Below are 26,230 nucleotides of genomic sequence, written 5' to 3'. Positions count from 1 at the left end.
TTGTTGGTATTTGGCTAGGGGTCACTCTCAGCTCACTTAGGCCATGCTCAGATTCTAGTCACATGACCCTCTCACAGCTTGGCAGCTCACTTTTCAGCCAAAGAATTTTCTCTCTATTCTGCTTTAACAGTCTCATAATGTTAATCAAGAGAATGACCATTCCTCATCATATTTACAGGTCCTGTTCACACTCAGAGGGAGGAAGTTGTACAAAGTGTGTATACCAAGAAGCAGCAATCTTGGGGGCCATCTCAGAATTCTGCCTGGTTGGGGAAACAATGGCATATTGTTTTCAAATAAGGGTAGAATCATATGGCTCAATCATGCAAACAAATAACAAAAGGAAGATAACCACTAAAGGAATAAAAAAAATTACATTAGAATTTTCAACCTAATGAAGAGAATGTTGAATCGCATGAGTAAAATAAGAAAAAAGGAAAAGAAACGTTATAAAATAATTAAGCAACAAAATAATAAGAATAAAAATAAAGAATATAATAAAATATATAAGTAATAGATAATAGAATAAAATAAAACGTAATCATTATATTAAATGTGCTGGGTTTGAAGTTCCCTTTTGAAAGCAAAAACTATAAGATTGATATGGAAAGCAGAATTCCTCATCAGTATGCTGTTTTTAGGAGCATACTTAAACTGATGAAGAGACCTCCTGGTAATGCCAGATAAGTAATTCAGAGCATCCTTCCTGCCAAAGACAACTGAAAAGTCAGGGCAAAACATAAAAATCATCAAAGAGCTAAGAAGGTGGTGCACCAGATTAATCTCCAGAAGAAGATAGAAATCTAGGGACAGAAATCTAGGCCACTTTTGCCTAGGGTACACTATACCTTTCAAAAGAGGCAATGAGGCTACTGAAAAGCTGAAAATTTGACCCATATGTGAGACTAGGAGAACACAATGGAGTCTAGGACCTACAAAAGACGGCACCCATAAAAACTACCCTACTTTTTAAGTTAGCACCATGAGGAGCTGCACCCTAGGGGACAGAATGAACCATAAATATCTACTCTTCACATGAACTAAAACTCAAGTGTACATCTTCTGTGCATCCCAGAAAATATTTAAAGCCCCAAATTGGACTAATTTGATTCCATATTACTAATCTCAGGGTTTGGCAGAAACAAACAGGAATTCACTCTAGTGAAATGTTAATAAAAATTGACTATGTTAATAGATACACATCTCTGTAAATAATACTAAAAAACACTGAAATGTACATTTTATTTTTTTTCCTTTTTAGAGCTGTACCTGCGGCATATGGATATTCCCAGGCTAGGGGTCTAATTGGAGCTGCAGCCTCCAGCCTACACCACAGCCAAAGCAGCACCAGATCCAAGCAGCGTCTGCAACCTACACCACAGCTCATGGCAATGCCAGATCTTTTAACCCACTGAGCAAGGCCAGAGATCAAACCCACAACCTCATGGTTCTTAGTTGGATCCATTTCTGCTGTGCCACAATGGGAACTCCTGAATTGTACATTTTAGAATGTAAAATAGTTTTTTGGTTTTTGTTTTTTTTCTTATATATGAGTTGTACATTTTAAATGAGTGAATAGTATGGTAGGTGAATTACACCTCAATATAAAACTTATATAAAAATAAAATCTCCTTAGAGGAAGATAACATTATCCTAGACCTCAAATTTTTTTTAGAAATAATTTTTCAAAAATAATCCTACTATAAAAGAATCAGGCACATGAAAAAATGACACTGTGAACAAGAACTAGCACGAGTAACAGGTAACGGAAAAAGATCCACTAGACGACTTATGCACAGATTATAAGACAGTATGCTAATGTGCACACAGACATAAAACCAAACTAAAAATTCAGTGAGGAACTAATAATGGTGACATTGCAGATTTGACCTTATGATTTTGGTCATATGGCATACTCCCTTTTACCAGATCAAGACTCATAAATAATACTGTGAACTCTTGGGACTTTTTTTAAAAAATTGCCTTAAAAGGACTAGAAAGAACCAAAAATAACCAGAAACTGGAGTTGCATCTGCAAATGGCAGAAAGGAACCATACTAAATGAGTTTCCTATTTTTTTTTTTTTTTTTTTGGTCACAGAGAAGGTGAACCCTAGCTTACTGTCGGAGCGTTTCTAGTCAAGAGCATAGAGAGGGGAATCCAAGCAGAACCTGTTGTACTTGCTTAATTGAGAAGACAGAGCTAAGAGCCCAGCAAGATGAAGACAGCTGGAGTTCATAGGACTGAGTAACAGAGCTGAATGCACTGCATAGAGAGAAGTACAGAGATCTGCAGAGGATCCTCCTCAGATATTCAGTAGAGAACTGATGAGCACATGCATGTGAAGATACTGCCCAAGGTCAGGGACAAAACCACTCAATAAGATTAGCGGGAACAATGCCAGGTGCTCACTCAGGACCAGGAACGGTGCTTGTCTGTGCCAGACAGGTAGAAATTCATGGTTTACACAGATTAGATACTCAGAAGGGCCCTGCCAAAGTGATGGGGGAAAAATTCAGCCCTAGGTTAAATGCTGCCTTTGTGCTACCCCACAAATACTAAGCACAAGATCTAAAAGTATCTGTGTTCCAGAACAAAGCTCGGGAATATTTATAGGAATATAAAAATACCAACCACTCAACAATGCAAAATTGACCATTTCTGGCATCCAATCAAACATTACCAGGCATGCAAAGAAGCAGGAAAAAATGACCGTAATGAGAAAAATTGATTCAGTGAAACCAATCCAGAATTGACACAATTTAGAATTAGCAGATATAGATGTGGAAATGTCATTATATTACTATATGTCTAAATACTTAGTACAGACATGGAAGATGGGGGGGATCCAAATTTAACTTTTATAGATAAAACTAGTTTCTGAGATGAAAAATATACTGGATGGGACTAACAATTGCTTAGACATTGCCAAAGGAATGACTAGAGAACTTGAAAACATAACAATAAACTACCTGAAATAACACAGAAAGAAAATAAACTCTTTTTTCTTGTTTGCATATTTTCATTTGCTTTTTGGCCATCTATATGCCTTCTTTGGAGAAGTGTCTATTTAGATACTCTGCTCATTTTTTTTCCAGTTTATTTTTAAGTTTTTTTGAACTATAGTTAATTTACAAGGTTGTGATAATTTCTCCTGTACAACAAAGTGACCCAGTCACACATATACACATATCCCTTCTCCCTCAGATTCTTTTCCCACATAGATAATCACAGAATACTGGGTAGAGTTCTCTGTACTATACAGCAGGTCCCAGTTGGCCAGTCATTCCATACACCTCAGTGTACATATGCCCCTCCCAAACCCCCACCTGTCCCCTTTGGTAAACATAAGCTTTTCAAAGTCCGTAAGTCTGTTTCTGTTCTAGAAATAAGTTCATTTGTATCCCTTTTTAAGATTCCACATGTAAGTGTTATAATATGTTTGTCTTTCACTAACTTTACTCAGTATAACAATCTCTAGGTCTATCTACGTTGCTGAAAATGGCATTATTTCATTGTTTGTGATGGCTGAGTAATATACCAGTGTTTATATGTACCATGTCTTTGTAGGGCCGCACCCCTGGCAGATGGAAGTTCCCAGGCTAGGGGTCAAATTGGAGCCATGTCTGCAACCTACACCACAGCTCACGGCAATGCCAGATCCTTAACCCACTGAGCAAGGCCAGGGATTGAACTGGCATCCTCATGGATACTAGTTGTTACCACTGAACCACAGTGGGAACTCTTATACCACATCTTCTTTGTCCATTCCTCTGTTGATGGACATTTAGGTAGCTTCAGTGTCTTGGCTGTTGTAAATTGTGCTGCAATGAACATTGGGGTGCATGTAGGTTTTTGAATTGTGGTTTTCTCTGGATAGATGCCCAGCAGTAAGATTGCTGGATAATATGTTCTATTTTTACTTTTTTGAGGAAAACTGTTTTCCGTAGTGGTTACACCAGTGTACAGTCTGACCAACAGTGTAAGAGGGTTCTTTTTTTTCCAAACCCTCTCCATCATTTATTATTTGTAGACTTTTTGATGATGGCCATTCTGTCTGGTGTAAGGTGGGTACCTCATAGTAATTTTGGTTAGCATTTCTCTAACAATTAGTGATACTGAGCATCTTTTCATGTGATTTTTGGCCATCTGTATGTCTTTGGAGAGATGTCTGTTTAGATCTTATGCCCATTTTTATTGATTGGGTTGTTTTTTTGTTTTTCTTTTTTTTGAATTGAGCTGCAGGAGGTGTTTGTGTATTTTGGAGATTGAGCCCTTGTCAGTTGCTTCATTTGCAGATCTATTCTGTGGGTTGTCTTTTTGTTGTGTGTAGGGTTTCCTTCACTGTGCTAAAACTTTTAAGGTTAATTAGGTCCTATTTGTTTATTTTTGTTTTGATTGCCATTACTCTAGAAGGTGGATCTGAGAAGATATTGCTGTAATTTATGTCAGAGAGTGTTCAGCCTATGTTTTCCTCTAAGAGGTTTATTGTGTGCAGTCTTACATCTAGCTTTCTAATCCATTTTAAGTTTATTTTTTGTGTGTGTATGCTATTAGAGAATGTTCTAATTTCATTCTTTTGCATGTAGCTTTCCACTTTTCCCAGCACCACTTATTGTATATTCTTGCCTCCCTTGTCATGTATTAAATGAGCATAGGTGCTTGGGTTTATTTCCGCACTTTTGATCCTGTTCTATTGATCTGTATTTCTGTTTTTGTGCCAGTACCATACTGTTTTGATTACTATAGCTTTGTAGTATAGTCTTAAGTCCAGGAGCCTGATTCCTCCAGCCCCATTTTTCTTTCTCAGGATTGCTTTGGCTCTTAAGAGTCTTTTGTGTTTCCATTTAAATTTTTAAATTTTGGTTGTAGTTCTATGAAAAATAACATTGGTAATTTGATAGGCTTGCATTGACTAAACCAGAAAGAAAAAGGAAAGATGAATGGACCAATCACAAGGACTGAAATTGAAACTGTGATTTAAAAATGTCTAACAAACAAAAGTCCAGGACCAAATGGCTTCACAGGTGAATTCTATCAAAAATTTAGAGAAGAGTTAACCCCTATCCTTCTGAAACTTCCAAAAAATTACCGAGGAAGGAATACTCCCAAAATCATTCTGTGTGGCCACCATCACATTGATAACAAAACCAGACAAAGATACCCACAAAAAGAAAATTACAGTCCAATATCACTGATGAACATAGATGCAAAAATCCTCAGCAAAATACTATCAAACCAAATCCAGCAAAACACTAAAGGATCATTCAGCAGGATCAAGAGGGATTTATTCCAGAGATGCAAGGATTTTTCAATATCAGTGTGATACACCACATTAACAAACTGAAGAATAAAAACTATATGATCCTCTCAATAGATGCAGAAAAAACTTTCAACAAATTCCAACACCCATTTCTGATAACAACCCTCCAGAAAGTGGGCACAGAGGGAACGTACCTCAATATAATAAAGGCCATATATGAGAAACCCATAGATAACATCATTCTCAATGGTGAAGTGTTGAAAGAATTCCCGCTAAAGATCAGGAGCAAGACAGGGATGTCCACTCATACCACTTCTTTTCAACATGGTTTTGGAAGTCCTAGCCATGGCAATCAGAGGAAAAAGAAATAAAAGGAATCCAAATTGGAAAGGAAGAAGTATAACTATCTCTGTTTGTAGATGATACAATGCTGTACCTAGAAAATCCTAAAGATGCTATCATAAAACTGTTAGAGCTCATCAGAGAAGTTGGTAAAGTTGCAGGATACAGAAATTGATTGTATTTCTATATACTAACAATGAAAGGTCAAAGAAATTAGGGAAATAATCTCATTTACCATCACATCAAAAAGAATAAAATACCTAAGAATAAACCTACCTAAAGAGACAAAATACCTCTACTCTGAAAACTATAAGACACTGGTGAAAGAAATCAAAGATAATACAAACAGATGGAAAGATACACCATGTCCTTGGAATGGAAGCATCAGTATTGTCAAAATGAGTATACTATTCAAGGCACTCTACAGATTCAATGAAAATGAATTCTTTCAATGAAAAGAGCATCAGTGAACTGAGGGATAACAAGTGGTATAATGTATGTGTAATTGGAGTCCCTGAAAAAAGCGAGGGGGTGTCAGAAAATAATACTTAAATAGTGGCTCAAAGCTTTACCAATTTTATGGGAAACTTAAACCATATCTAAGAAGTTTTAACAAGCCAAGAACATGAATAAATATTACTAAAAAACAATCAAATTGTTCAAGATTAGGGATAAAGAAAAAATCTTAAAAGCAGTCAATGGGAAAAGACAGTTTTATACAAAGGAACAAAGATAAGGATAATGGCATATTTCTCACTGAAAACAATCCAAGATAAAGTACTCAAAGGAAAAAATTGCTTATCTAGAATTCTATATCAAGTGAAAATATCTTTCAGAAGCAAAGACCTTTTCAAAAAGCAGTCTGCCAATGTCCATTCTACTGCAGGGTATATATAACGAAAGCACCAAAACAAAGGGACATGCACAGAGATGACTACTGTAGCATTCACCGCAGAATAACGGTAGGTGAATGCCTATAAATAGGGGCATGGTGGGATAAATTAGGGTGCATCCACTCCCACAGACTGTCAGGCAGCCATTAAAAAGAGTGAATTAGAGTTAATACCAAATGTCTTAGAAGGCTTTCCACATAGTATTACTACATAGAAAGTAAGATTCAGGTAAGGTGTTATATCCCATTTTTATATAGCAAACAATCTTGACAAAATTTAAATGTATACCTATATGTCTGTCTAGGACCATGTAAGATGAAGAATGTGAAATATAACCATCAGGGTAGGGGAAAACCATTTTTTTTAAACACTTTTAATTAGAAATGTAAATATGCATTTATATAAAATTATTTATAGGTGTAAATCAAATCTTTTTTTCTGTCTTAACACAATATTTGATTTCTAGGTAGGTATTTTTAACATAGCCAGACTAGCATTAATTATAAACATAATTAAATGCTATCAATGTACATTTTAGACAGGAAAATAAAATTCTAATCAGAAGATCATAAAGTGCTATATATGAGGGGAAAGCAGTTATCTGGAGAAAAAGAAAAATGTTGTTCAAGTTACTCTGACTTCTTGTCATCCTACTCCCAAGAAGTTCAGTTTGATGTCCTCCTGCCACCTTCCCCCAGATCTTGTGACACTATTAGTGATAAGAGCCCAGACGAGACAGACTATGAATAAGACCGAGGGCATTTAGAGTATAGAATGCATTTGGTCCACATTTGAAAATAGTAGTTGAATGTATTTAAGACTTTTTTTCTGCTTTTTCATCCTAGCAAAGCTGGATGAATAAGTATATTTAGCTGAGTATGTTTGAACATTACCATTAACTTCTGGGTTTGCAGCCGGTGAGAACCAGCCAGAGAAGCCTCACTTTGATTCTCGCAGTGTGATATTTGAACTGGATCCTTGCAATGGGAATGGGAAGGTTTGCCTTGTCTACAAAAGAGGGAAACCAGGTAAGAATCATGGCAGGCATGGTCCTGTGGTTTGAGAATGGCCTTGGCTAACCTTGTTCTCCAGCCATTACACAAAAGGTTCCTCCCTGACCTACTGAGATGCTGCCTGGTCTCTTGTGGATGCCAAGGCATAGAAAACCTGTTTGGTCCACTCTGAGCATACCTCTCCAGGCCAGTGAAGAGTCTTTTTAAGCTATTGTCATTTGTGAGTTATTGCAAAGTAATAAGTTTAGGATTACAAGTGAATAAAAATTAAAAGAAGTAGTAATTCTGTCTATAACTCCTCCAGCAGGCTCATGCATTAGAAAAGCACCTAGGAGAAACATTGTCTTTCTTCTGTATGTCTTTATGTAGGGCAATTAATAGCAATAAAAACTTGAAATTACTAGACCTCAATCTGAGATCCCAGATCGTAAATCAAGAGAAAGAGGCTCTGGCCTCTTGAGCAGTGGCCACCACCTGGCCCCCGGACAGCAATTCATGCCATGGCCCTGGGACCGTGGGACTGCAGAGTTGGACAAGGTCCAGCCTTTTTCAGGTAGCTCTCTGTCCTAGAGTGGGGATGAGAAGATGTACCAGGATTTACTGCTAGGAGAAGGAGAGATCACCTCCAGCTGGAGGAATCTGAAAAGTAGCCTTTGAGCTGCATCCTGCAGTGTGGCTGGGAATGAGATATGGGGCTTGGGTTAGGTGCAAAAGAGAGCATCCAAGCAAAGAGATATGGGTAAAAGCCATGCCCTGGGAGAGGGCACCTGATTTGGGGGTAATAAATAATTAAAGTTCATTGGACCACATGATTCATCTTGTGAATGAGGAAGAGATGAGCCAAAGGCCCAGTTGTTTCCCTTCATGGGGAGTTTTGAAAACCAGGTGAAGGAGTTTGGACATTATGTGGAAGTGGGGAGTCAAGGTGATTTTGCAGAGGAATGGCAGGATTCCTATGAAAATGTTTGTGACCACAAGCAGAAGTTGAAGGGGAAGATACCGCAGGATGGAGGCCACCCAGGGAGATGTTAACAGCCATTAGGAGATGAACTAAGAGAGGCCTCCAGGGTAGTGATGGAAGGTCAGAAACCGGTTTGAAGCAGAAGCTGGTACAATAGTGCCTGCTTCAGCTCAACCAGCACATTGCACAACAGCACATGCAGGATTCCCAAGAGAGGGAGCTGGCCTCTCTTTGGTGGTTTCTCATAGCTCTTCTAATTCCTAACAGGGATCCTCCTCAGAAAATCAGGGCCACTCAGAGTTTCTCACCATCAGGAAGGCTGAGACAACAACATGCATCTAGGGAGGGAAGGGAGTGTTGAGTCCACACAAGAAAGGAGTGCTGCTTAGATGGCTTTAATGCACAGATGGCCAAAGCCCAGCAGATAGATCAGTCAACTGATTGATCAAGAATTTGTGAAAGAATACCAAAGAAACTGGAAACACTGGCCACTGGAGAGTGGAGCTGGGCAATTGGAAGGAAAAAGGGGAACTTATATTTTACATCCCTTCCACTGTTGAAACTTGTTTTCACTGTGAGTAGATGTTGACTTTATAAATAAAAGGTGTTAAGCCATCTCTTCATTTATCTCTTTTGTGTGCTATTTCAGCATTAGCACAAGACTCTGAGATCTGGTTCCTGGACAGAGCATTATACTGGCATTTTCTCACAGATACCTTTACTGCCTATTATCGCCTGCTCATCACCCACCTGGGCCTGCCCCAGTGGCAGTATGCCTTCACCAGCTATGGCATTAGCCCCCAGGCCAAGGTAAGAGAGAACCAACTGTCACCTCACACTGTAGAATGTATCAGAATCTTCTCAGAAAATGCTTAAATTATGAATGCCTAGCTTCCTCATTTGATTCAGGTGATCTGGGGTGGAGCCCATAAAACTGTATTTTTAATAAGCAAGGCTTCCAGTAGAGGTGGTTTAGTGATTCCCAGACTTGGCAGATCCTCAGAATTACCTGGGGAGTTTTTATTTCTAAGGAACTCTTTGTGAGGGTTTAGGTTTGATTGTTGGTTTTGGATAGCCAGTACATGCACACAGGAACAGTGAAAAGTCGATCTCTTACTCCCTGGTTCTCCAGTCTCCCCATCCACTTCCCCACAGGCAGTCACTGTTAGTTTCTCTTGGGTCTTCACCAAGATACTCTATTGAGTAGAAAGCATGCATCCAAACAGTTTTTGGTTCTTTTTTTCTAAATCACTACTGCAATGTACTTTTCCCATATTTCTGCACCCTCTTCACTTAACTCCATGTTGGAGCTCATTCCCTGTCAGTATATAGAGAGCTGACTTTTTCAATGATGTAGGGTATTTCAAAGTATGGATGTGCCTCATTTATATTACAGATCTAGACACATTTTAAACATACAGATGTCAGGTAATGTTGACATACTGCCTGGTTTAAGAGTACCAAGTATGTCTTGAACTTTTGAATGAGTGGCAAAAAATGAGGGACTAGGCTCCATGTATATATTTATCAAGTGGACCTCATCTCTTCAAGTGGCAATGACGTCCATCCAGTCAACATAATGGGTAGTTATGATCAATGAAAGTCAATAAATGTAGATCTCCTTTTCCCTTAGCTGCCCAGAAACCCTGTAGGGAAGAGAGTATGCAGCTTCCCTCAGCAGAGGCTGCTCTGGCCTCTTTCTCCTCCCCTCCTGTGGGAATGATGTTACCAAATCCACCAGATGGTCAGTGGCTGGTCTGAGGGCAAAACAGAAGGACACGGTACCCCGGTGATAAGGACCTAGCATCCCAGGCTCAGGGCTCACTAAGTCAGAAGGAAAGAAGCTTACTCAGATTCTTGGTCTTCATGATACATTGGTTAAAGGTTATGAGATCTCATAAAGTAATGTGTGTCTTCCCTTTTACTTAAAAGAAATGCTAGTAGACTTTAGAGGCAATTTTTCATAAAAACTTTTACTCTCTTCTCTGTCTTGTCTCTCCAGATTTCTACCTTTGTACTAAAGAGCATAAACGTATGCATTTCTCCTTTGAATTGTGACTCTCTTTCCCACTTCTGCCTTACAGCAATGGTTCAACATGTATAAACCCATCACCTACAACACAAACCTACTCACAGAAGAGACTGACTCCTTTGTGAACAAGCTGGATCCTAGCAAAGTGTTCAAGAGCAAGAACAAGACCTTAATCCCAAAAAAGAAAGGGCCTCCTCAACCTGCAGGTGGCCAGAAAGGGCCCTCAGGTCCTCCTTCCACCTCTAAATCCTCCTCTGGCTCTGGAAACCCTGTCCGGAAATGAGCACCCCACCTCCAGCTCCCCACAAGCCCCACAGCAATGATTTCCATGCACAGATGCTGCAGGCATGGCCCAGGCCTTAGAGTCTGTGTGTGGAACCATAGTCCTCTTCTCAACTGAGTAACCAGAATCCTAGGCCTTTCACTCCCATTGGCCTTAGCCAGGATCCCCTTTTGGAAGAACATACTCAGGTCTTCCCAGGAATCCTTCCCCCATACTCCTTATAGCAGGTTGTGCCACCTACTGCATCTGGAGGCTGTGGAGAATTTAAGGTCTTGTGTAAGTGACTAAAGAGATCTGTTAAGAGCTTTCTTCTCTTCCTACTTCCAACCCCCACCCCTCAGCAGTAATTGGAGAAATTCCCTGGAGAAACCATTGGTTTTGACTTATGAGGCATTGGAGCTGTGCTGTTCAGTTGTAGCCATATTTTAAAGCAGCTAAATTTAAGCTATATTGAAAATTAAGTTCCTCAGTGATATTAGCCACATTGTGCATATTCGTGTGGCTAGTGGGTTCTGTGTTAGCACAGACATGATGAAATAATTCTATCATAATGGAAAGTTCTGTTGGGCAGCACTATATGAGAATATTTTTGCATACCCTTCCTCAGATCAGTTAATATTTGATAGGTTATAATGTTCCATGAAAAATCTTGAAGATACATTTGTATGTTTCTCTACATCCTTTACCACAAACAAATCTTGTTTTGCTCATTTTCAGATTCCTATAAAATTTCTTATTTCCAGTTTTGTGATATTTGCACCTTTGCCAGAATTATCTCACTTATTGTGTTTTTTTAAGAAGAGGTAATTCTGCTGTATCATTAAAAAACACAAAGTCCAAAGCACTGCTTTGCTGGACTCCTCATAAAGAGGTTTGATGAAATCAGTTACTATTGACAAGAGCTTTCTACCTGATCGGCCTACTCACAGCTGCTCAGCAATTCATGGAGCAGCAAGAAAGGAGAGAGAAGAGCCAGGTTGTCAAAGCTAATAGCTGAAGTTGTCTTCCAGAAGCCTTTTCCTGCCCAAACTGATCAAATCAAAGGGAGACCAGGCAGTGCCAGATAAAAGATCACAGCATTTGGCTGCTTCCCCAAGACAAGTCAAGGTTAGAAGGGGATTAGAAGCTATGTCATCTTCCACTGTGGCAGGTGTCCTTCCTCTAATGGAAACCCTGAATTATTTTTAAGTCAATCCTGTTGCAGCTCTAGATTCCACAAGGAGAGGAGCCAGGGGAGCAATGTTGCCCTTCACGCAGTGACAACCAGGTAGAGCCCCCAAAGGGCTGTAGATGGGAGGGGGTTCTGGTAAGAAAAGGCTTGGGACCTACTTCAGGAGGTGTAAAGCAATCGAGAGCAGGGCTGGCTACCAATAGGTAGGACCCAGTTTAAAATGAAAATGTGAGCCTTCTGTCCAAAAATCAGGAAAATGGTACCATTAAAAGTACTAAAATTCTTTTCTTCTGTGGTTTCTCTCACAACTTGTTACCATGGTTTTGTTTGTTTGCTACTTAATGTTATTCTAAGAAAAATTAAATAATTTTAAGTTCCTAGCACTTTATCATTCATTTTATATTGTAAAAATCTAGTTTTAAATGCAGCTTGAAACTTACAAGAGCATTTAGGCACAGGATCAAGATGGTGGAGATGAGTAAGACTTCGCACTCACCTTCTCCCACAAACACATTAAAAAAAAAATCTACATGTAGAATGATTCTCATAGAACATCTGAATGCTGGCAGAAGGCATTAAACTTCCAAAAAGGGCAAGAAACCCTCCATAGAAGTGGGTAGAACAAAAGGGGGAAAGAGAGAGAGAGAAAGGAATCAGGACAGGAACAGCACTCTTGAGAGGGAGGCAAGAAAGAGGAAAGGAAGCCACACCCTGGAAGCCCCCTATCTGATGGGGAGATCATCTGAGATGGAGGGACCTCAAAGCTGCAGAGAAACGTGCAGCAGCCGGACTGAGGAAGGCAAAGTAGAGTGAGAGCCTCAAAGATCATTGGTACCACCTCCCAGGACATTACAGACTGAGATGCTCAGTTGGGGGCTGGGCATGGACACTCAGGCTCCAGAGGTCAGTTCTGGGGAGAGGACTAGGCTTGGCTGTGTGGAAACAGCCTGAGGAGTTAGGGAGCAGTGCACCACAGCTGAGGGAACCCAGGAGGAGTCCTGGGTCCACAGAAGAAAGGTGCTGCTGTTGGGAAGGGCAAGGTGGGGGGGTGGACCACCATAGGAATATCTTTTCTCTGTGCCCATGTGGACCAGATGGGTGGTGGTGCCTCCTGATGCAGTGCTTCTTGCATGGTCTCTGACTCCAAAGGTAAGCATGACCCACCACCACTAGGGGTCCGTGAAGAGGCAGCACCTGTGGCCCCAATCACCTCAGAGGTCAGCACAGAGGAGGGCACTGCAACCGAGCACCATTGCTTTCACTCCCCTGGGAATGCACATGCTTGCCACTGCCAAATGCTCCAAGTACCTCCTAAATCCTACCTGAGGCTCACTGCCACTTCCTACAGCCTGTGCCACCTTCCCACAGGTCCTTGCTACTATCAAGGGCCCAGCAATCAGGCACTACTAGCCCTGCCCATTGCCTCCATCTCCCTGGAAGCACACAGAATACCATATCAAGGGGATAGCAGCTTACATACACTGAGAAAACAGCAAGCATCCAAACCCTCACACCAAAAATAACTAGTAAGCCCTCACAAAATACCCAGGGGTACTCTCAGGTATAAATAGCCCTCCAAGACTACAGTAGTTGATTTCCCTAAACTCACAGAATAAGAAAAATATGAGCAAAATGAAGAATCTTAGGAACTATTCCCAGTTAAAAGAACAGCAGAATTCACGGGAGGGAGCAATGAAACAGATCTCTACAGTCTAATAGGAGCCAGGTTCAAAAAGGAGATAGTGAAAATACTGAAGGAATAAGGGCAAATATGGGAGAATTAAGAGTGGATATGAATAGTAATGCAAATTACTTTAGAAAGGAACTGGGAAATAGGAGCCAAGAAAAATTAGAAAATTCATTTGCAGAGATGCGAACTGAGTTAAAGGTACTGAAGAGCAGAATGAATAATGCAGAGGAACGTATTAGTGTCTTGGCAGATAGAATAATGGAAATCACCCAATCAGGATAGCAAACAAAAAACCAAATGAAGAAACATGAAAGCAATATAAGAGATCTATGGGATAATATAAAGTGAGCCAATCTACACATAATAGGGATTTCAAAAGGAGAAGAAAAAGGGGATTGAAAATACATTTGAAGAAATTATGGCTGAAAACTTTCCAAAGCTAAATGAAACAGATACCAGGATACAGAAAGTACAGAGGGCCCCAAACAAGTTGAACCCAAACAGGCCCACACCAATGCATAATAAAAATGTCAAGAGCTAAAGAGAGGATTCTAAAGGTAGCAAGAGAAACAAGTAGTTAATTATGAGGCAACCCCCATAAGGCTGTCAGCTGACTTCTCTATGGAAACACTACAGGCCAGAAGAAAGTGGAAAGATATATTCAAAGTTCTAAAAAATTTGCAGCCTAGAATACTCTGCCCAGCAAGGATATCATTTAAAATAGAAGGAGAAATAAAGAAGTTCTCCAACAAACAAAAACTGAGAAAGTACAGCAGTACTAAACCCATTCTAAAAAAAAAAAAAAATGAAAGTGCTCCTCTAAATGAAGAAGTAAGAAATATGATGGAGGAAATTACAGTTGGATGGCAATCACTTAAGCCAGTATACAGAACTAGAAGAAAAAAGAAAAACTATTGTAAAATTGACAATAAACACAAGGAACAGTAAAAGGATAATCATGAAGATGTTAAAAAAGGACTTCAAAATCATAAAATGTGGGGAAGGAAAGCAAGAAAATCTAGACTTTTTTTTCCCAGAATGTGTTTGCATCTATATGACTGTCAGGCTAAAGCAAGCAGATATAGGAAGGGGTTAACACACTTGACGAACAGAGCAACCACAAATCAAAACCAAATAATAAACTCAAAAAACTAAAAAGAGGAGGGCACGAGCATAAAATAAAAGGAAATCAACCAAACAAAAAAGGAGAAACGTAGACTCAACCAGAAAACAAGGTTCAAAATGGCAATAAAATCATTTATCAATAATTATCTCAAATGTCAGTGGACTGAATACTCCACCCAAAAGAAAGAGTGGCAGACTGGATTAAAAAAACAAGAGCTGGCTTGGGCATCTATCCGGACAAAACTCTACTTAAAAGAGACACATGCACCCGCATGTTCATTGCAGCACTATTCACAATAGCCAAGACATGGAAACAACCCAAATGTCCATCGACAGATGATTGGATTCGGAAGATGTGGTATATATACACAATGGAATACTACTCAGCCATAAAAAAGAATGACATAAGGCCATTTGCAGCAACATGGATGGAACTAGAGAATCTCATACTGAGTGAAATGAGCCAGAAAGACAAAGACAAATACCATATGATATCACTTATAACTGGAATCTAATATCCAGCACAAATGAACATCTCAGAAAAGAAAATCATGGACTTGGAGAAGAGACTTGTGGCTGCCTGATGGGAGGGGGAGGGAGTGGGAGGGATCGGGAGCTTGGGCTTATCAGACACAATTTAGAATAGATTTACAAGGAGATCCTGCTGAATAGCATTGAGAACTATGTCTAGATACTCATGTTGCAACAGAAGAAAGGGTGGGGGGGGAAATGTAATTGTAATGTATACGTGTAAGGATAACCTGACCCCCTTGCTGTACAGTGGGAAAAAAAAATATTAAAAAATTAAAAAAAATTAAAAACAAGAGCTGGGAGTTCCTGTTTTGGCTCAGTGGCTAACGAACACAACTAGCATCCATGAGGACATGGGCTTGATTCCTGGCCTTGTACAGTGGGTTAAAGATCCGGTGTTGCTGTGAGCTGTGGTGTAGGTCACAGACGCAGCTTGGATCTGATATTGCTGTGTCTGTGGCTGGCAGCTGTAGTTCCGATTTGACCCCTAGCCTGGAAACCTCAATATGCCACAGGTGTGGCCTTAAAAAGACCAAAAAAAAAAAAAAAAAAAAAAAAAAAAAAAGCTTAGAATATGTTGCCTACAAGAGACCCACCTTAGGGCAAAGGACACATATAAATTGAAAGTGAGGGGATAGAAAAAGATAATTTCATACAAATGGAAAAGCCAGGAAAACAGGAGTTGCAATACTCAAATCAGACAAAGTAGACTTTAAAATGAAGGCTGTAAAGAAAAACAAGGACACTATTTAATGATAAAAGGAACAATTCAAGAGAATATTATGCTTGTCAATATATATGCCCCTAATATATGAGCACCCAAATTCAAAAAATGCTAATAGACATAAAAGGAGAAATTGATGGGAATACAATAATAGTAGGAGACTTTAACACCCCACTTACATCAATGAATAGATCCTCTAGTCAGAAAATCAATAAGGCAACAGAGCTCTTAAATGACAGAAATTAGACTTAATTTTCAGGACATTACATTCAAAAAAATCAGAGTATATATATTCTTTACAAGTGCACATGGAACATTCTCAAGGAATGCCTACATACTGGAGTGAAAAGCTAAACAAATTTAAGAGCATAGAAATTATTTCAAGTATCTTCTCTGACTACAATGGCATAAAATCAACCACAGGAAAAGAAATGAGAAAAAAACTGACTTCATGGAGACTAAACAACATGCTACTAAAACACCAATGGGTCAACAAGAAAATCAAAAGGGAAATTAAGAAAAACCTCAAGACAAATGATAATGAAAACACAACCACTCAAGGCTATGGGATGCCCCAAAAGCAGTGCCTAGAGGGAAGTTCACAGTGATACAGGAAACAGACCCTCCTCAAAAAAGAAGAAAAATCTCAAATTGACAACTTAACTCACCACCTAAAAGAAAAAGAAAAAGAAGAACAAACAAAACCTAAAGTCAGCAGAAGGAAGAAAATCATAAAGATTAGGGAGGAAATCAATGAAATAGAGATTCAAAAAACACTGGAAAAAATAAAACCAAGAGCTGGTTCTTTGAAAGAGTAAGCAAAATTGACAAACCTCTGGCCAGACTTGCCAAGAAGAGGAGAGAACTCAAACAAAATAAGAAATGAAAAAAAAAAAAAAAAACTCAGTGTATACTGTAGACATACATAAAACCATAAGAGAATACTATAAACATTTTATGTCAACACATTTAACAACCTAGAAGAAATGTACAACTTTCTAGAGATATATAGCCTTCCCAAACTGAATGAATTGAACAGACTGATCACTAGAAATAAAATTGAATATGTAATAAAAACACTCTACAAACAAAAGTCCAGAACCAGATGGCATCATAGTTGAATTCTTCTAAACATACAAGAACTTGTGCCCATCCTTCTTAAACTTGTCCAAAAGGTTGAAGAAAAAGGGATAATCCCAAAGACATTCTATGAAGCTACCATTACCCTAGTACCAAAAACAGACAAAAATACTACCAAAAAAGATTACAGGCCATTATCTTTGATGCATATAGATGTAAAAGTCCTCAACAAAATGTTAGCCAACTGAATCCAACAACATATAAAAAAGATAAAACACCACAACTAAGTGGGATTCATTCCAAGTTCACAAATGTGATTCAACATATGCAAATCAATCAACATCATATACCAAATTAACAAAAGAAAAACCATATGATCATCTCAATAGACACAGAACAACCATTTGACAAAATCCCAACATGCATTCATGATAAAAACTCTTACCAGAAGCTTCTGTTGTGGCACAATGGGATCAGCAGCATCTTGGGAGACACTGGGATGCAAGTTTGATCCCTGGCCCAGCACAGTGGGTTAGGGATCTGGTGTTGCCACAGCTATAGCTTAGGTCACGACTGTGGCTCCAATCTGATCCCTCTCTGGGACCTCCTATGCTGCAGGGTGGCCAAAAATGACAAAAACAAACAAACAAACAAACAAACAAAAAACTTTTACCAAAGTGGGTATAGAGGGAACATAATAAAAGCCATTTATGGCAAACCCACAGCCAATATAATATTCAGTGAAGAAAAGCTGAAAGTCCATTAAAATCTGGAACAAGAAAAGGATGCCCACTCTCACCACTGCTACTCAAAATAATATTGGAAGTCCTAGCCAGAGCAGTCAGACAAAAGTAAAGGTATCCACATTGGAAGAGAAGAGGTAAAACTGTCACTCTATGCAAATGATATGATACTATACATAGGAACCTTAAGGACTCCACACAAAAATTCCTTGAACTGATCAATGAATTCAACAAAGTAGCAGGATATAAGATTAACATTCAGAAATCTTGCATTTCTTTATACTAACAACGAAATATTAGAAAAGGAATACAAAAATAAAATAACTTTTAAAATTGCACCCCAAAAATTAAATAGCTAGGAATAAACCTGACCAAGGGGGTGAAAGACTTATATGCTGAGAACTATAAAACATTAATCAAGGAAATTAAAGAGGATTCAAAGAAATGGAAACATATTACATGCTCCTGGATTAGAAGAATTAATATCATTAAAATGGCCATACTACCCAAAGCAATTTACAGATACAATGCAATCCCTATCAAAGTATCCATGACATTTTTCACAGAACTAGAACAAACCATACCATACAAAAAAGTATATGGAACCATAAAAGACCCAGAATTTCCAAAGCAATCCTGAGGAACAAAAACTAAGCAGGAAGCATAATTCTCCCAGACTTCAGACAATATTACAAAGCTACAGCAGTCAAGACTGTGGTACTGGTACCAAAACAGATATACCAGTGGAACAATGGAACAGAATAAAGAACCCAGAAATAAACCCAGACACTGATGGTCAATTAATCTTTGACAAAAGAGGCAAGAATATAAAATGGGGAAAAGACAGTCTCTTTAGCAATTGGTACTGGCAAAACTGGACAGCTGCAGGTATATCAGTGAAACTAGAACACACCCTCACACCATGCACAAAAATTAACTCAAAATGGCTTACACACTTAAACATAAGGCACCATAAAACTCCTTGAAGAGAATGTAGGCAAAACACTGACATCCACCATACAAATGTTTTCTTAGATCAGTCTCCCAAAGCAATAGAAATAAAAATAAAAACAAACCAATGGGACCTAAACAAGCTTACAAGCTTTTGGGCAGCAAAGGAAAACATAAAACAAGCAAAGAGACAACCTATGGAATGGGAGAACATAGTTTCAAATGATGCAACCAACAAGGTTTTAATCTCCAAAATATACAAACAACTCATACGACTCAACAGCAAAAAAACCAACAACCCAATTGAAAAATAGGCAGAAGGCCTAAATATACATTTCTCCAATGAAGACACACAGATGGCCAACAGCCACAGGAAAAAATTCTCAACATCACTAATTATTGGAGAAATGCAAATCAAAACCGCAGTGAGGTATCACTTGACATGGGTCAGAATGGTCATCATTAGTAAGTTTACAAATAACAAATGCTGGAGAAAGTGTGGAGAAAATAGAACCCTCCTACACTGTTGGTGTGAATGTAAGTTGGTACAACCACTATAGAAAACAGTATGGAATTACCTCAGAAAACTAAATATAGAACTACCACATGATCTATGGCATTCCTGGGCATGTATCTGGACACGGATTTCACTGAAAAGGATATATGCACCCCTGTGTTCATTGTTCACAACAGCCAAGACATGGAAACAACCTAAATGTCCATTGACAGATGAATGGATTAAGAAGATGTGGAACATGCATGCAATGAAATACTACTCAGCCATAAAAAAGAACAAAATAATGCCATTTGCAACAGCATAAATGGAACTAGAGACTCGTACTAAGTGAAATAAGCCAGAAATAGAAAGACAAATACCATATGATATCAATTTTATCTGGAATCTAACAGAACAAATGAACCTATCTACAGAAAAGAAACAAACTCACGGTCATGGAGAACTGTCTTGTGGTTGCCAAAGGTGAGGGGGAGGGAGTGGGATGGACTGGGAGTTTGGGGCTAGTAGATGCAAACTGTAGCAACAGGAGTGGATAAGCAATGAGATCCTGTTGTATAGCACTGGGAACTATACCTAATCATTTGTGATGAAACATGATGGAGGATAATGTGAGAAAAAGAATGTGTGTGTGTGTGTGTGTGTGTGTGTGTAAAACCAAGTCACTTTACAGCAGAAATTGACAGAACATTGTAAATAAAGTATAATAAAAATTTTTTAAATGAATACAAAAACAAGCATTTAAGTCATACAGAATCATCAAAATTACACAATTTGTATTTCATATCTTTTGTATGCATATGTTTCTTCTCTTTTTTCTTTTTTTCTTTTCTTTTCTTTTTTTTGACAGCCATATCCGCTGCATATAGAAGTTCCCAGGCTAGGGATTGATGAATTGGAGCTGCAGCTGCCAGCCTATGCCACAGCCACAGCAGTGGCAGATCCAAGCCACATCTATGACCTACACCACAACTCACAGAACACTGGATCCTTAACCCACTGATCGAGGTCAAGGGTCAAACCCACATCCTCAGTGAGGCAATATCTGGTCCTTAACCTGCTAAGCCATGACAAGAACTCCACATATGTTTCACTTCTCACAATGGAAACAATGCACAAATCTAGCTCAACTGTAATTTTACCTTGGTATGTACACATTCTGTCATCACTCTCAATTTACTGATAAGTAAAGTTGGACTGAAAAAAAATTATGAGCTGCCCTATATTTTCCTTTTTTTCCTATGTCATCATTTTCAGTATAAGTGATTGGCGAATATAGGAAAGTAACATGAGTAAGAAAGGACATGTTTGGTTCCATGGTCATTCACACTTCTTAGAATGCTATTACCTTCTTTCTCCATTCGAATCAAGTCTGGTTCAAATAGAAAGTATAACCTCTTGGGGGCTCTTGTGTCCCCACTTACTCAGTAGTAGACATACCCGTTTGCCCTGTACTTACTCTGAACCTCTCTGGACGCTCATGTATGGGGGGCCCACTGAAATTCTGTACTCATGGATATCACAAAGGCTGTAGGTGAGAGGGGTGGTAAAAAAAACAGTATGCTCCTTTGTGCCATCATACTTGACTTACAAAACACAAGTTCAAAGATAAAACTAAGAATTCCAAGGCAGTGACAGGATAGTATTCAACTAAGTGTGAGGCCTTCCGATTGTGGGGTCCTGTATAACTTCCCAGGTCACACACTCATGAAGCCTTCCCTGGTGAAGGAGGAAGAGAGCACTCCTGGTGAAAGATTTCAGATTGTGTGTAAGATGAGTGGGTTACATGGGAGAAAAACTCACCAGAATTTCACTGTTTTGAAACCAAAGCAAGTGAAATGGCAATAAGCTCTACTATAACTCCACTGCCCAAGAAAAGATACTATGCTGAAATAAAAAAATGAGAGTAAATGGCAGGATGTCTCACGATGCACTGATATAGCTAAGATTGTGCATGAGGTGCCACATCATTATGCTTGTGTCCTACGGCAGGGAAGTACCCAAACCAAGGATAGGAATGACAAGGGGCTGCTTGCACATGATAAGCCACAGAATGATAAGCCTGAAGCTGTGCTTCACAAGCATAAACATGCATCATTATCACTGGAGTTGTGTATAGAAAATAAGATGCCCAGATCTCACCCCAGACCTACTAAATCAAAATTGCAAGGAAAGATTCCAAGCATCAGGACTTTTAATCAGCCACAATGATGACAATAATGTTCACGCAGCCTGAAACTTTCTACTTAATGGGTCTGGGTGGTTTTGCTCTCATCACATGGAGAAGAAATCAAAATCTGTTTTTAGTCCAGTGAAGCATGTACAATGACTGGAACAGCAGGATCAAGGGGCCTCTTTTTAGTTTCTGCATGAATACATCCACTTTTAAGACTTTTTATTATGGAGAATTTTAAACATTTACAAAGAGAGAATAGTATAATGAATCTCCATATATCCATCACCCAGTTTCAACAAATTCTACCTCATGACCACTCATGTTTTATCTATACACCTATTTTTACCCCTCTAATTTTAATTTTTAAATAATTTCCTTTTAATTTATCTATTGGTTTTTAAGTTATACTTTGCATTATATTTGTAATCTAGGGATTGCAATATACTTAACTTTTTTCTGGTCAATACAGTGGTCAATACATACACACACACACACACGGTAGCAATATTTGTGTATAACTCTGCCTCCTTGATTACAGTGGAATTGACACTGTGGGTACCAACCCAAATTGGGATCTCATGATGAACTTCCTTCTTTGGCTTAGGCCAACCGAGGAGACTGGATTCTGTTTTTCTTGCCAACCATTCTCAGATTAACACATTAGCATTCATTATGGAGCTTTTGTGACAATTAAATACACAGATGAGAACTCACAGATTAGTCCCTTCTTTTTCCATTCTTCCTCTGTAATGTGACTGCAACCTTTCTTTGCAATCATTAAAGTTCTCCACACACCATCTGGCTGTGCCTACGGATCCACTCCCTTTCCTTTCAAAACACCAGTGTGGTTCTCCTTCTGTGACATTGTATCTTTAATTTCCTACCTGTCAGTGTGACCATTGTCCCAAGTCTTCCTCCCAAAGTCCAGCTCCAGTCTACCTCTACCTCAAAGCTTCTGAGAAGCTGAGTCCACAAGGAGAGCCCTCTTTGTGGGGGAGTACTTCACGCCAGCAACACTCAATTAACTTTCGGTCATTTTGCCTTGTCTCTTCCGTGTCCTCAATGGTTGTTGAGATCGGGGCTTTGTGTTACTCCGGCAAGCCATGCCGCTTAGTGTGGAACCACATGAAATATTAGTGGATTAAACTTAAAATCAATAAATTCATCATTTGGTGCTAACTCAGCAGCTGCCTCAAACTTAAGTCCAGGATATACCAATAGGAACAAACTACCAAGTAATGAGAAAAAAGTTGTGAAAATTCTGTTAGTTTAAATGTTTAGGCAAATTCTCAAAAGGCAGCCATTGCCTTATTTTAAAGGCAAGACACCTGAGTTCAGCTCAGAGACCGCCACCTCTGTCAGAAGACCCTGTTGTAGTGAAATATGCTGCTGATACTCCAGTGTTTTGGCATCCAAACAATATCTCCCAGACTGCCTCTTGCCACTCAGTAGCTGTGACTCCATCTTTTATCAGACAGTGTCCCCCGATTTGTGGTTTCAGAAATGGGATCTTTGTGGTTACACATCTTTATGTTTACTGCAGCACCCAGCACCCAGGTCTTAGCCAATACCCACCTTGGTAAATGCAGCACTGGGAATGAATGCAACCATCTAACTGGATGTTTGCCAGTATCCAATCAATTCGTCTTATGTGGATAAAATCTGTCAGGAGCAGGCCTCCCAGATGATATGTGTGAAATGCAGTAGCGAGGACCATGGGGAAAACAACACAAGAACTGACGTGGTGTTTTGAAAAGCTTTATTACAGGGTGGATTTAACTGTCAGAGATGCACACTCGGCCATGGGGTTATCACTGGGCCACGCACACAGGCTTGACATGCACTCGGCTGAGGAGAGAGCACATCTTCGAGGAAGCATGTGTTGGGAGAGAAGAGTGCCATTTGATGGCAGCGAACATCAACCACAGGATTCTCCACTCAGGACAAGACCCCTAAGGCTCAGCATAGGCAGGCAGGGGACATAGCTTCTTATTAGGCTGTCTTTAAGTTCTTGAGTAGAACACAAGTCCAAAGCCATTCAATACACAATTAAATATCACATAAAACCTCCTTTATATAAAATCAATAAAGTTCAAAGGTGTGTTCTCTCAGACCTGTGTTATCTAGTACAGTAGTGACTGACCACAGGTAGCTATTAAATAAAATGTAGAATTCAGCTCCATCTCTCTAGTCACATTTCAAATGTTCTGTCTAGTGACCACTGTATTGAATAGGGCACATATCAAATGTTTCTATCAATCACAGAACCTTCTATTGGGCAGCCCTGTCTTAGACCACACATGGCTTGTTTTTACATTACAGTTCTCAGAATAACTGCTTCCAAGCCCTTTTATAACATGCAATACTCAAAAAAGAACAAGGATATTTACCCAATTTAAGATACTTTTCTGAGACACAGCATCCTTTCATAGTTGATACATTCTTTTTACAACCCCTGGCTCACAGGGAAAGCGAGGGAGGAGTCAGTATGCCACTGCATACCTTGGACAAGGGCCCACTGTCCCGGCTGCAGAGTGGCCTACATGGGTTCTGGGCTTTGCCCCATGTAGTAGCCGAAGGCCCTGAAGCAGCTCAGCCTCTAGGCCTCTGCATAGTGTAGAGTATGGAAAGCTGGGAGAAATGAAGGAGCAAGTTTTCTGCATCTTAAAGCTGTTCATCTCTGCCCTCCCAGGGAGCAGGCTATGAGAACATGCTTCTGAGCTCAGAAGTACCTGCTCTTTCTTTGGAGCTCAGTTACCTTTTTATTTTTTTCACAACATAAAGACTGGCAAAGAATACCTTGGAGACCAACCAGAGCCAGGACACAAACAGCCCTCAGAATAGTTCAAGTCCAACACAGGGAGAGCTGCCAAGTGAAGGACAAACTGTTAAGGACAAGATCAAACCTCTGGAAAAACAGCTTACCTTTACCAAGTCTCCCGTTCAAATCAATCAGCATCATACACCACATTAACAAAAAAAAGGTCAAAAATCATATGATCATCTCAATAGATGCAGAAAAACCATTTGACAAAGTCCAACATCCATTCATGATCAAGACCCTCGCCAAAGTGGGTATAGAGGGAACATTCCTGAATATAATCAAAGCCATTTATGAGAAACCCACAGCAAATATAATACTCAATGGGGAAAAACTGAAAGCCTTCTCACTCAAATCTGGAACAAGACAGGGATGCCCACTCTCACCACTGCTCTTCAACATAGTTTTGGAAGTCTTAGCCACAGGAATTAGACAAACCAAAGAAATTAAAGGCATCCATATAGGAAGAGAAGAGATCAAACTGTCACTGTATGCAGATGACATGATACTATACCTAGAAAACCCTAAGGACTCAACCCCAAAACTCCTTGAACTGATCAATAAATTCAGCAAAGTAGCAGGATATAAGATTAACATTCAGAAGTCAGTTGCATTTCTGTATACCAGCAATGAAACATTAGAAAAGGAATACAAAAATATACCTTTTAAAATTGTACCTCACAAAACCAACTTTATATTTTTAAGCTTTGTGTTAAAGTGAGGTCAACCCTTGGATTAGAGATGGAGATACAGACTGCACGTAAGGATCTGTGTTTAAAAGTCTGCTGGTTCCTGAGGCACACCTGCTCCCACAGGTGGCTCTAGACCATGGCCACATAGGTTCTAGACAGAGTGTTAGGATGCTAGAATACAGGCTTATTGAACAACTTAATGAGGAAAACTATTTTCCTTCAAATATGTGATTCTGAAATAGACTTCTGTGGCTTTAATTACTAACTTCACAAATCATGTTTTAGGCCATTTAAAAAAATGGGAAATCCCCTTCAATATTGTAATATTGAAAAGAGGAAGAATTCAGTTAAGCACAGAGCAAATTAAAAAATTAGTCTTACATTTTTCTACGAATACACGCTTATAAAGTTTAACCCAAAGGTGGACTTCTATTTCCACATGTTGAATTAGGAAGTTGTTTAAATTTCCACGACCTTTGCAAATTTAAGGACACGGTTTTCTTCCCAAAAAAGATACGCTATTTTTTCATACCACCTGCTGATGGGCTGCTGAATTAGAACCCATTTTCTTCCACTGACTGCATTTCTGAGGATAAATTGTAGTGGGAATGGACTCCTTTATTCCCTTGCCCTTTCTAAAATTATGCCTAATCTTCTGAGCCAAGAAACTCTCTGACATTAATTGAATTGCTCTTAATCTGTAGGCAAGTCTACCACCAGTGGCCATGTGCTGAGTCCTAGTCAAAATGACTTTGTACAGTAGAAAACTGACAGAACACTATAAACCAGCTATAATGGAAAAAAAAATCATTATGCAAAAAAAAAACTAAAATAAAAAATGACTTCGTCTAAATCTGTATACCATCAAGGACACCTTTTTTTTTTTTTTTTTTTTTTTTTTTTTAAGGGACTAGATAAATGGATAAATAGCTACAAAGGCTTCCCCAGGCATCCATCTCTTTCTGTATACCTACACTTTAGGTTCTTATTTGAAACTTGAGGTTTACAAAAATATAATTATGCCTTTGGGTACTCAATTCAGACGTTTTTGGGAAATGGTGATTGCTCCCAGTTTCCTAGCTCACTGCCCTGCCCAAAAGTTACTTGGCTGTTCCCCAGTGAAACCCCCTCAGAGAAGACAGTGCAGGGTTAAAAGCATTTGTAGGTAGATGCTATTAATGGGTAAGGGGTCTCTCTGAAGGAAAATGAGCTTTCTGGCTTATTC

At 39.2% G+C, this 26,230-nt stretch overlaps 1 protein-coding gene across 5 annotated transcripts in view; it reads left to right on the top strand.

The window, feature by feature from the left end:
- The window catches only part of TPGS2 (tubulin polyglutamylase complex subunit 2), a 64,810-nt gene extending 52,469 nt beyond the window's left edge, over positions 1-12,341 (top strand). For 3 of the 5 annotated variants that reach the window (XM_021096295.1, XM_021096294.1, XM_021096292.1), the window contains 3 exons: positions 7,413-7,526; positions 9,122-9,282; positions 10,557-12,338. In XM_021096295.1, the coding sequence (XP_020951954.1) occupies positions 7,413-7,526; positions 9,122-9,282; positions 10,557-10,787 (506 nt within the window). In that variant the 3' untranslated portion in view covers positions 10,788-12,338. Of the gene's footprint in view, positions 1-178; positions 489-7,412; positions 7,527-9,121; positions 9,283-10,556 lie in introns of those variants that run through there. The other 2 variants (XM_021096293.1, XM_021096296.1) reach the window with 2 other exon arrangements.

The sequence above is a fragment of the Sus scrofa genome, chromosome 6, assembly GCF_000003025.6.
Source record: "Sus scrofa isolate TJ Tabasco breed Duroc chromosome 6, Sscrofa11.1, whole genome shotgun sequence".
Lineage (NCBI taxonomy): Eukaryota > Metazoa > Chordata > Mammalia > Artiodactyla > Suidae > Sus > Sus scrofa.
Note: the sequence above shows the minus strand (reverse complement) of the source record. Positions and strands in the feature narration are given on the sequence as shown.